Source organism: Callionymus lyra, chromosome 1 (assembly GCF_982586985.1).
Source record: "Callionymus lyra chromosome 1, fCalLyr1.hap1.1, whole genome shotgun sequence".
NCBI lineage: Eukaryota > Metazoa > Chordata > Actinopteri > Syngnathiformes > Callionymidae > Callionymus > Callionymus lyra.
The window spans coordinates 32,451,829-32,464,755 of record NC_141818.1 but is presented as its reverse complement, the minus strand read 5'-3'; the positions used below and the strand labels follow the sequence as shown (position 1 = coordinate 32,464,755).

The following is a 12,927-nucleotide window of genomic DNA, read 5'->3' as shown; positions in this document are numbered from 1 at the left end:
TCGCAGCTACCGATGGGAGCGAGGCGGCGTGCTGCTGCTCCCCGCCACCGGGGGGCGCATCTCCGTGCAGCCGGGCCTGCTCACGATCGGCCAGACGTGGTCAGGTGACATCGGGGATTACTCCTGTGTCGTCACGTCCAAGTCCGGGAACGATTCCCGGACCGCACGACTGGAAGTCATGTGAGTGAAGAGCCGGAACTCACATTGAACGAGTGTTTCTCAGTGATGTGGGCGAAGCTCAAATGTGTGTCTACGGTTTACAGCGAGCTGCCTCACTCGCCGCGCTCCCTCACGGCGTCGCTCAACGACTCCGACTCTCGCTCCGTCCAGCTGACGTGGCTCCGCCCCTTCGACGGAAACTCGCCGCTTCTCTACTATGTGTTGGAGCTGTCTGAGAACAGTAGGTGTCTGTGTGTGTGTGTGTCTTATTTGTTTGTGTCTGTGCCTATTTATGTGTGTTTGTTTCTGTTTGTATGTGTTTGTGTGTCAGTGTGTGTTTTCTCAGTGTACCCTCTATTTTTTTGTGTGATTGCGTGTGCCTTTGTGTGAAATAATTTCTATGTGTGTGTTGATTTGTGTCTGCATGTATGTATACACATGTGTGTCTGTTTGTATACAAATGTATGTCTGTGTGTATGTATACACGTGTGTCTGTATATGTATACAAATATATGTCTGTGAGTATACAGGTGTGTCTGTGTGTATGTATACACGTGTGTCTGTATATGTATACAAATATATGTCTGTGTGTATACATGTGTGTCTGTGTGTATGTATACACGTGTGTAAGTAAGTAAGTAAGTAAGTAATATTTATTTATATAGCACTTTTCGAGACCAGGGTCACAAAGCGCTTAAACAATCAAAACAATACTCAAAAAAGTACATACTTTAAAGATCAAGATAATACTGAGAACAACACAGGAGTTCGAGAAATTCAAGGAAAAGCCTGAACAAATAGAAACGTCTTAAGATGTTTCTTAAAGGAGTCAGTAGACTCCATCAAGCGCAAAGAGAGAGGAAGATCGTTCCAAAGCTTAGGAGCAACAGCCTGAAAAGATTTCTCTCCTCTGGTCCTGAGTGTCTGTATATGTATACAAATGTATGTCTGTGTGTATACATGTGTGTCTGTGTGTATGTATACACTTGTGTGTCTGTATATGTATACAAATGTATGTATGTGTATAAACATGTATGTCTCTGTCTATGTATATAAATGTGTGTATGTTTACACGTGGGTGTGTGTACACACATGTGTGTCTGCTTATATGTATACATGTCTGTTTGTATCAGTGTGTGAGTACTTCCTCACTGACCCCTCTGAGAGGTCACTAGGTAAAGGTGAGAGCTGCGGTGTTTTGTGTGTGTCCATCATCCTTAGATCTGAGATAAAACCATGTTTCTTCTGTCAGACTCCCCGTGGAAGGTCTACCTGCCTGAGGTCCCCCCCGCGGTGGCTAACATCTCAGTGGGAGGACTCACCCCTGCTCGCAGCTACCAGTTCAGACTGTGTGCTGTCAATCAAGTGGGCCGAGGACAGTACAGCACAGAGACCCACAGGTGACAAACACATGCTATACACACACACTCTCCTGAATACATGTTGTGTGTCAGACACACATTTTCTTTGTTGATGAAACAAACAAACACATATTTTCTGCCTAATTAGTGATTAGATTATGCACAGACTCACATGTGAATCACCTGCTCAGTCGATCACACACACGTGTGAATATTGAAACCATCTGTTCACCGTCTTAAGTCACCTAATGGAGATTCTAGAACAATCATCGCACCTGGACTCTTCCTCACCCTCCTCATCCTCACACATTGTTAGCTCACTAACGCAGGGTCCGTTGGTCGCCCCCAAATGAGTCGGGCAGATGGACCTCACTGGTCATTGTACCAGACCAGATGGACACGTCTTCACACACGAACGCACACACGGGTCCACTGCAACTGATCCAGACCCGCACAAAGTCACAGATGTCAAGAACCGACACTCGAACGATGACTTCCTGCTGGAAGTTCAAACACTTTAAGAAGTGAGCAACAAGTTGTCATTCAAGACACATTCACACACAGACACACACTCACCTAAAAAAACTAAACAAAATACACATCTAGACACACACAAACAAAAAGGGACATCACACAAAACAGACAAGAATACATAGAAACACACAAATACGGAGACACACGCAAAGTAAAAAAGCAGACACACTGAGACCCGGACATAGAAACACACACATTAAAAAACAATCATAGAAACAAATACACACCGAGACAAGCGCACTGAGAAACACACACAGTGAGACAAGCACACATAAAAACACACACATTAAACAAACACTCATAGAAACAGATACACACTGAGACAAGCCCAGTAAGAAACACACAGTGAGACAAGCGCACATAAAAACACATACAAATAAAAACAAACCCACACAGAGAAACACACACACCCAAATGGTATCATACACACGCAGAGAGAGACACACACACACATTAAACAAACACTCATAGAAACAGATACACACTGAGACAAGCGCGTTAAGAAACACACACAGTGAGACAAGCAGATTAACTTAATCCGACATCAGGGTGATTCGTGACATGTTTATTATAATATTAACTGATGACAAGACACACAAACAACTGTTGATTCCTCCGGCGTCAGTAATCAGCTCCTCCATCATCGATCCATGTCTGTAGTGAAAGCTCTAATCCTCCTCTAACCAGTCGCCGCCGCACTCAGGCGCCTCGGTTCAGCCCGATCGCTCCTGCCTCACCTGTAATTACTCTGCGACAACAACAAGCGCGTCGGCAGCAGGAGACCTGAGAGCGCCGTGGAGCCTTCTGAAGTCCAGCGTCCACATTTATCCTCCGTGACGGCGTCTTAGTTTTAATGATTTAGAGCCTCAGTGTCGACGTGAGCCCTCTCTACGCTAATAAAACATCTCAGTAGCGGCAAACAAACAAAACAACTTTAATTGAAGACTGACTTTTATTTCGGCTTTCATTTTGTGTGCTGGTGTTTGCGTTGCTCGTGGTGATCGACACAATAACGCTCAAGAAACATTAGAGTTCCATTAAGGTGACACATTAGTTAAAGCATTTACGCTTTAATATAGTTAGGACGTGTGATCTATTAAATGATAGTTTCATTTGCTACGTTGTCTAGAAATATAACTGTATCACAAAGACGTTTACGTCAGACTTTAAAAATGTAGAAACAGATGCAGAGCCTATGTCACTGGCAACACATGTTAGCATGTCAACATAACATGTTAGCATCTCAGTACATCATGTTGTTAGCACCACATAACAATATTTGATATTAAAAGCAGAATTTATCATGTAAGGGCCATCATTTAGCTATAACCACGTGTTAGCATGTAAACATAACATGTTAGCATCTCAGTACATCATGTTGTTAGCGCCACATAACAATATTTTAAATTAAAAGGAGAATTTAGCATGTAAGGTCCATCATTTAGCTACAATCATGTGTTAGCATGTAAACATAACATGTTAGCATCTCAGTACATCATGTTGTTAGCGCCACATAACAATATTTTAAATTAAAAGGAGAATTTAGTATGTAAGGTCCATCATTTAGCTATAATCATGTGTTAGCATGTAAACATAACATGTTAGCATCTCAGTATATCATTTTGTTAGCTCCACATAACAAGCATTACATTAAAAGCAGAATGTAGCATGTAAGGTCCATCATTTAGCTATAACCACGTGTTAGCATGTAAACATAACATGTTAGCATCTCAGTACACAAGCATGTTGTGAGCCTAACATACTTACAGTATACTTCACATTAAGTAGCAGAATGTAGCATGTTAGCTCCACCATTTAGCTAGAACCATATGTTAGCATGTAAGCATAACATGTTGGCATCTCACTACATTATAATGATATTTACATTAGTGAGCAGGATATAGCATGTTAGCTCTGTCATATAGCTAGCAAAACATATTAGGAATAAAATATCTTATGTTAGCATTGCTCAATAGACCTGCAGCAGGTTTTTGTACCGTGCGCTAACATGCTAGGACATCTTTGTAACTGCATATAGTTCATTGGTTCACACAGTGTGTGTGGGTGAGTGTGTGTCTGTGTGTGTGTCCACCAACCTGCAAGTGTGAAATGTTAGCTGCACTTGCAGATGTGCGCCACACACCAGTGGTTTAACTTCTGCACTTCTTACTTCTATCAGGCGATCTACCTTCACACACACACACCAGGTGCTACACACACACGCAGACAAACACACACTAATGGGTCTTGGGTGAATAAGAGGACCATTAGTGAACCCGGCTGGAAATTTCAAGTATATGTGATCCTCGACTAAGCTGCAGCTTTTCTCGCAAGTTACAGACACACACACATGCTCACACACAGACAAACACACCAAAACACCTCAACAGCAACAAACAAAAGCGGTCATTCACATCCACAAGCACACACACACTCTCGCCATGGCGTCTCAAGTCCATGTAAATCACGCATTATTTCAGTGCAACCATTTGCAACCATTTGCATGACAATGTGAGCACAACAGGATTGTGTGTGTGTGTGCGTGTGTGTGTGTGTGTGTGTGTGTGTGTACCTACGATCTTTGATGCTCCACATCAACCATCACACAGATAATCACTGAAAAACAAGTTTGTCTGATATTTATTGGCATCACATTCATATAAGCTTATATATTAACGTTTATTCTAATCTTGTGATGACAAAGAGGTACTTTTTAAACAATGCTGGAGTTTGTACTTTGATGTACAGTTTCTGAAGTGTCTTTTTAAATACTTGATGAATCTTTGTTTTTCAAATTGATATAAAAGTACAAACCGAAATGAAGCGATAAAAATCTGCCTTGCGCTCCGGTCTGGTAACTACTTTTAATCATCATTCAACTATCATCAACCATCAACTAATCGCTTGTTGGCATCAGCTTTTTTTCTTATTATCTATTTCAGCCATTGGCATCAGTTATTAACCTTTGAGCATATGTTTTAGCTTGTTTGGAATAGCATCAAATATTAGCTTGTTCACATCAGCCTGTTAGCATCTGCATCAACCATTGAGATCAACTTTCGAGCATCTGTACTATCTTTTTAGCATCCTGTGTCAAACCTAATAGCCTGTTAATAAAAGCCTGTTAGCATCAAATAAAGACCTGTTAGCATTAAATAATAGCCTGTAAGCATCAAATAATGGCCTATTAGCATCAACTAATATCCTGTTAGCATCAAATAATAGCCCGTAAGCATCAAATAAAAGCCTGTCAGCACCAAATAATGGCCTGTGACCATTAAATAATGGCCTGTTAGCATCAAATAATAGCCTGTAAGCATCAAATAATAGCCTGTAAGCATCAAATAATGGCCTGTTAGCATTAAATAATGGCCTGTTAGCATCAAATAATAGCCTGTAAGCATCAAATAATAGCCTGTAAGCATCAAATAATAGCCTGTTAGCATCAAATAAGACCTTTTTAGCATCAAATAAGACCCTGTTAGCATCAAATAAAAGCGTGTTTACATCAAATAAAGGCCTGTTAGCATCAAATAATAGCCTGTAAGCATCAAATAAACGCCTGTCAGCATCAAATAAGACCCTGTTAGCATCAAATAAGACCCTGTTAGCATCAATTAAAAGCCTGTTTACATCAAATAAAAGCCTATTGGCATCAAATAATATCCTGTAAGCATCAGATTTCAGCCTTTTAACATTTGATATTAGCCTGTAAAGGTCAAATATTAGCCTGTTTGTTTGATATTTCATCCTATTAATAGTCCATATTAGCCGGTTAACGTCAAATTATCGCTTTCTAGCATCAAATATTTGCTTGTTAGCAACATATTTCAGCCTTTTATCTGATATTAGCTTGTTAACATCAAAAATTAGCCTGTTAACATTCCTTATTAGCCTTTATTCGGCTGTTATTATGTTAGCAGGTGGCATAAGATGTTAGCCTGTCGACATAAAATAAAAGCATGTTAGCATCAGAGCTTCTTAGGATCTTGTGTGAGCGTGTGAATGCGAGGACGAGCATTTCACAAGTTCAGGATGAGATCCGACTCCTACGACAAATTCAAACTGGCTCCTGTTTCCAAGTGTGAGTCCCACGGTCTCAACCTGTCTGTTCCCGTCTCTCTGGTGGATCCGCGTTAACAGGTGTTGTGGATCAAACCAGGGATCCGCACCTGCCGCCTCCCACCTCGCCAGCTTCTTGCCTCGGGAACTTCCCTACATTTGAAACGGCTCTAATCCAACCACATCTGTGGTGCAATTCCTCTCCTGCTGCTCATACAGTGCACTGGGAGTCCCTCGCAGACGTAGCAGTGCGATACACACTCGTGTTTGTGTGTGACTTGAAACCAGCAGCATTACAGCAGATCCTCGCTTTTAATTCCCACCAGCCGGCTCACACTTTTTGCTTCCACACATCTTCTGAAGACGTCGTCAGGGAGAGAAAAGTGTGTCACTCAACATCCTTGGCGGCGTTGTTGCCCCCAACAGTGTGTGTGTAGGTGTGATTGTGCGAGACGCAACACTTTCCAGTCGGCGAGCATCTCTCGCTGTCGGACCTCAGCGTTCATTCATACGTGGATGTCACGTGGTCAGCAAGGGATGGGGATCAGCTCCTCTTACTGACTGACGCTGTGGCGTCCTTGCAGGCTGATGCTGAGGGAGGAGGCTCCGAGTGCTCCGCCTAAAAACATCGTGGCCAGCGGCAGAACCAACCAGTCCATCATGGTCCAGTGGCAGCCGCCGCCAGAACAGCAGCTCAACGGCGTGCTGCGGGGTTACCTTCTCAGGTACACGTGAAATACTCTCGCACCATACACCATCATGTTGGTTTAGTACATGATGTTAGCCTTACGTAACCGTATTTGACATTAAAAAGAAGAATTTAGCATTTTAACTGCGGGTCTAGTGAGCAGCACTTGCTAGCATGCTAACGGCACAAGTTAGCATTTTTTTGTATACTGACAAATGCTTGCGTGCAGGTACCGTTTGGCAGGTCTACCTGGGGAGTACCAGGAGAAGAACATCAGCAGCCCAGAGACCAACTACTGTCTCCTGAAAGATCTGATCATCTGGACCCAGTACCAGATCCAGGTGGCCGCCTTCACCGGCGCCGGCCTTGGGGTTTTCAGCAGCCCAGTGGCAGAGTACACACTGCAGGGAGGTGAGGAGGCACACACACTTGCATACACACCTACACAAGCAGATACACAGACACAAGGACACGGTCATACAAAGACACACACAGATACACACAGAGACACACACGTGCACATACACAAACACAGATACACACATCGACACATGCACATACACTAACTGAGACATGCAAAGCCACACACGGATACATGCATGAACACAGACATACATAGGCACATGTATGAACAGTGACACATGCATGAACACACACAGAGTGCATATGTGAAGTGAATAAGAAGTCTGTGTTTGCGATGCGTGCGGCTCTCAGCTCAATAAAAGTGCAGATTTATCTCTAAATTGCTCTTGTGTTGCACCTTCACATAAACCCGGAGGAAAACCGATAAATAAATTAAACCTTTTACTCTTCGTAGTTTATATCCGCGATAAAATCTCAGTGTTGAAGTGAACAAGGGCGCTGAGGTTTATAGAGTCCGGCTCGGCGGCTTCCCCACTGAAGGCACTGGTTCTGGTTTGGTCCCCAAAGGATCAGACGAGCCTTTCATCCACAGTTCTGATCCACAGAGACGGGTGGAGCAGCAGGAGGTGGAGGAGACCGTCATTAGAACTAATTCATGTCTTTTCATCGTTCTCTCCTCTTCCTCCCCTCGTTAGACGACTTAAGAAGAGTTCCCATCATGCATCTGTGAATGAAATCCCCAGATAATCATGACCCGCTCCTATGAAGATATGTGCGTCTGTTGTGTCTTCATCATCTGAGCTGCTGCTGCAACTGAGGGTGTAGTTGTTCTCCAAGTGTGTCTCAAACGGCCCCACAACAAGGACACTTGAGCTTGTATGTTCTTTCTTTTCTGGAACTGAAGACTCTCCATGTGGTGTTCTGTTCTGAAGACTGGAGTACTTTCAGGGTCCCTCTCACTCCAAATGGCTGTGCGCTGAGATTAGCTTTGTGGTTTCATATCAACCCATATACAGAAAAACTCAAGTTTGAGGGAAACTGTTCACAAACCTGTATTAGCCTGTAAACGTCAAATAAAAGCCTGTTAGCATCAAATAAAAGCTTGTTGGCATCAAATACTAGCCTTTAAACATAAAAAAAACCCTGTTAGCATCAAATAAAAACTTGTTGGCATCAAATACTAGCCTTTAAACATAAACAAGCCTATAAGCATCAAATAAAACCTTTCTAGCATAAAATAAAAGCCTTTTAGCATCAAATTAAAGACTTTTAGCACCAAATACTAGCATTTAATCATCAGATTACAACCTTTTAACACCTGATATTAGCTTGTAAACTTCACATATTAGCCTGTAAGTATCATATTTCAGCCAATTAACATTTCGTATTAACCTGTTAACATTAAATACATATCTTGTTAGCATCACATTTCAGCCTTTTATTTTTTTTCATAATTTTTAGTTGGCCTCACAGTCTGTTGACATTAAGATAATTGCTTCTTAGCGTCATATCATCATGTTAGCATCAGATATTGGCACACAGCATTTTCAGTTTCTTCAAAGCTAATTTGGTGAGAGCATTTTTTCTCAGATGTATCTCATAAAATCTACTTCGAAGATTTGATTTAATGTAGCTCAAACATTTTTGCTGTCATTTCCAAATGTAATGACTCGCACTGATGATTGTTTGTTATCATGTCTTAACAAGAAGGAGCTGTCTCGCCTGCAGTTGATTCAGAACTCTGCAGCGAGAATTCTGACCAGCTCTAGTAGAAGAACTCACATTTCTCAGATCCTTAAAATTCTTTACTGGCTGCCAGTTTCTTTCAGGATAAAATTTAAAATTCTGGTTCTTACTTTCAGATCTATTCATGTTCAGACCTTCCATCAGTGATCTGATCCAGCCTTACACCCCAACTCGGGCTCTGAGGTCTGTGGATCAGAATCTACTGATGGTTCCTCGCACATTCTTACGGACCAGGCAGTTGCTCCTAAGCTTTGAAACGATCTTCCTCTCCCTCTGTGTTTGATGGATCTACTGACTCCTTTAAGAAACATCTTAAGACGTTTCTATTCGTTCAGGTTTTTCCTTGATTTTCTGAGACTCCTGTGTTTCGTTTTTCGTCTTGTGGTGTCTTGACCTTTTAGTATATATTTTATTTAGTATTGTTTTGATTGTATAAGTGCTTTGTGACCCTGGTCTGAAAGAGCGCTCTATAAATATAAATTATTTACTGACTTACAAATTACAAAATACACAACTTTAGCTCTGGCTATGAGATTGGTGTTGTTGTAGTTCTTGTCTTTACCGCGTTGTTGTTGACAACAGACTCCTTCAAGATCCTCTGATGCTTTAAAGGTTTTGGGTCTCTACTCCCTCCAGAACAAACTGCTCACATATGCAACTGGATCCAGTTGTGGGAAGTTTTAGGAAGTTGTAGAAAGTTTGCAAGCGTTCCCTGTGAGCGCTCAAAACAGAGCGACTCCATCTGGACTGAAGCGATTGAAGAGTGTTTTGACAACAGTCTTAACTGTCCCACTTTAGGGGCTCAAGCAGCTCCATGTTGTGTATTCGTGGAGCCGCGTTTCCTCTCGAGTGGCTTACATTAGAATAAGGGTTTTTGTTCACATCAGAGCAGGATCCGGATATTGTTGTTGGAATTCTTTCAAATCTGTTTTTTGGTGGGTGGAAGAGAATGACTTATGCTTGTGTTCAGTTCCCACAGCGCCCCCTCAGGAAGTGGAGGTCATTGCAGTCAACTCCACCACTATCCGCTTCACCTGGAATCCCCCCCCTCAGCAGTTCATCAACGGCATCAACCAGGGCTACAAGGTACATGTGTGTAACACAACACAATGCAGAGACCCTTTAAAACATTTGCTATTAGTCAGAAAATATTGATCCTGTCTGTGGTGACCATGTGACAGTTAGTGTGTGGATTTTTTGTCTGTATGTCTGTGTGTGTATCTCTGTGTGCATGCAAGTTTGTGTCTGTGCATGTGCGCGTATCTGCGTCTATATCGTGTGAATGAGACTACATGCATGAGTCTGTGTGTGTGTCTACTTGTACTTTTTTGTATTTGTGCGCTTGTGTTTCTGCATCTGTGTGTATCAGTCTGTGTGTTTGTACAAATGTGTGTGTCTATATCTGTGTACATGTGTGTGTGTTGAGAGATACAGTTTAATAAATATTAAAACTTCTGTTCTCTTTAAACAAACCTGCGGGTCAAACTGGACATTCGGGTCACCTGGTTTTGACAAAAAAAGTGTTTCCATGGCAACAGTAGAGCTCATCTTGCCTTTAATTTGGTTTGGATCAGATAGAGAAAGTGCAGGATCGGCACTTATTCACGCCGACTGATAAACGTAGACTCTTATCTTGCCGTGACAGGCGGAGGCGACCGCCACGGGCCCATCAGAACCGCCCGCTCAAGTGTGTGAGACCATCGCTGAGGCTGGTCCAGAATTACACTTCACTGTGTAGTGCTGTGTTCAAGTGTGTTGCTGTGTGTGTGTGTGTGTTCCCCCTCATGCTATGACATGGAGGCATGTGACCCTTGAGCTTGAGCTTGAGATGATGGTTGACCCCCTTCCTCCTGTGACCTCCAGCTGCTGGTGTGGCCCGAGCAACGGCCCAACGACGTCATCGTGGTGACCATCACGCCCGACTACCCGAGTCTGAGGCACAGCGGACTGGTCGGGGGACTCAGCAAATTCAGCTGGTACTTCACCTCCACCCTCTGCTTCACCACACCGGGAGACGGACCCAGGAGCGCCCCCACCCTGCTGCAGACACATCAGGATGGTCAGCAATTTACATTTTTAAAAAAACACACACACCCTGTTATTGATAACACACTCTTAATTGCATATGGTCTCGCACATTTATGGAGAAAAACAGTCCCCGATTCTATCCTGATGTTTTTCCACAGATGTGTGAATATGAGGGACATTCTGACACACACACGCACACACTGCTACATTTTCCTCTGCAGGGCTTCTGTGATGGAAATGATTGTGTTTGTCACAGGGCAAGGGTTTACACACAAGCTTGGATCAACACAATAGCTGCCACGGATAATCACACCAGTCTGCAGGCGAGACCAGCAATTATGATCAACCTGCAATTATTGAGAAAGATATTACACACACACACATACACACAACACACACACACACATGTACAGAAATTGATTGGTTTCTGAGAGTGTTGCAGGGTTAACTGTGTGTGTAATTTCTGCTCCCCGCTGTGTGTATTTTTGTGTGTGTTCGTGCTATTGAATGTCTCAGATGAATAGCTTAATCACTCTGCAGGGGCGGAAGGGTTAGAGAACCATGAATGAGATGTGGGGCGACAGGTGTGTGTGTGTGTGTGTGTGTGTGTGTGTGTGTGTGTGTGTGTGTGTGTGTGTGTGTGTGTGTGCCATGCAGATGTAATTAAGGTTTGGGGAGTGTGGGGTTGAAAAAAGCATGTAATTGGTTGTGTAAAACAGAAATGTCTGTGTGCTGACAGCAAAAAATAAGGGCAGCCTCTCACACACACACACACACACACACACACACACACGATTGATGTTTCCAACATGTAGCCTCGCATGTGTCCTCACCTTCACCTTATCACTGATGGAGAGATTATACCTGTTACTGTCCTGACTTTGACTGTATGTGTGTGTGTGTGTGTGTGTGTGTGTGTGTGTGTGTGTCCTCAGTACCTGGTCCAGTCGGCGATCTGAGCTTCACTGAAGTCCTGGACACGTCGATCAGAGTCAGCTGGTCGGAGCCTGAAGACAAGAACGGCATCATCACTGGTGGGAAAGATGTCGCTCGTGTTTGTATTGCGTTCTTGTGTTTATTGTAAGACTGGGTTCTCCGGGGTCACGCAAACAATTGTTTAGATACAGTACAGCGCTTTTAGAACCATCAACGAGAAGATACTTTTAAAACCATCAATGATGAAGCAAACTTTTATAATCTTCAATGAGGACACACACTTTTAGAACCTTCAATGAGGACACATACTTTTAGAACCTTAAAAAGGACACATAATTTTAGAACCTTCGATGAGGACGCATACTTTTGGAACCTTCGACATGGAAACATACTTTTAGAACCTTCAATGAGGACACATACTTTTATAACCTTCTGACTGAACACATACTTTTAGAACCTTCAACGAGGACACACACTTTTAGAACCTTCAATGAGGACACTTTCTTTTAGAACCTTCAATGAGGACACACACTTTTAGAGCCTTCAATGAGGACACATACTTTTAGAACCTTCAACGAGGACATGTACTTTTAGAACCTTCAATGAGGACACTTACTTTTAGAACCTTCAATGAGGACACATACTTTTAGAACCTTAATCGAGGACACAAACTTTTAGAGCCTTTAATGAGGACACATACTTTTAGAACCTTCAATGAGGACACATACTTTTAGAACCTTAATCGAGGACACAAACTTTTAGAGCCTTTAATGAGGACACATATTCTTGGAACCTTTAACAAGGAAACATACTTTTAGAACCTTCAATGAGGACACATTCTTGGAACCTTTAACCAGGAAACTTACTTTTAGAACCTTCAATGAGGATACATACTTTTAGAAGCTTCAACAAGTACACATACTTTTAGAAGCTTTAACAAGGACACAACATTTTAGAACCTTCAACGAAGACAACTTGTGACCCTGGTCTGGAAAAGCGCTATACAAATAAAAATTACTTACTTACTTACTTACTTACTTACACTTACTT

At 42.5% G+C, this 12,927-nt stretch overlaps 1 protein-coding gene across 1 annotated transcript in view; it reads left to right on the top strand.

The window, feature by feature from the left end:
* LOC148089067 (protein sidekick-1-like) overlaps nt 1–12,927 on the top strand; it is a 119,569-nt gene that overhangs the window by 88,070 nt on the left and 18,572 nt on the right. Inside the window, exons 14-21 of the mRNA XM_087802659.1 lie at nt 7–180; nt 264–400; nt 1,412–1,559; nt 6,701–6,841; nt 7,034–7,215; nt 9,884–9,999; nt 10,777–10,972; nt 11,877–11,975. Of these exons, the coding sequence (XP_087658785.1) occupies nt 7–180; nt 264–400; nt 1,412–1,559; nt 6,701–6,841; nt 7,034–7,215; nt 9,884–9,999; nt 10,777–10,972; nt 11,877–11,975 (1,193 nt within the window). The remainder of the gene's footprint in view (nt 1–6; nt 181–263; nt 401–1,411; nt 1,560–6,700; nt 6,842–7,033; nt 7,216–9,883; nt 10,000–10,776; nt 10,973–11,876; nt 11,976–12,927) is intronic.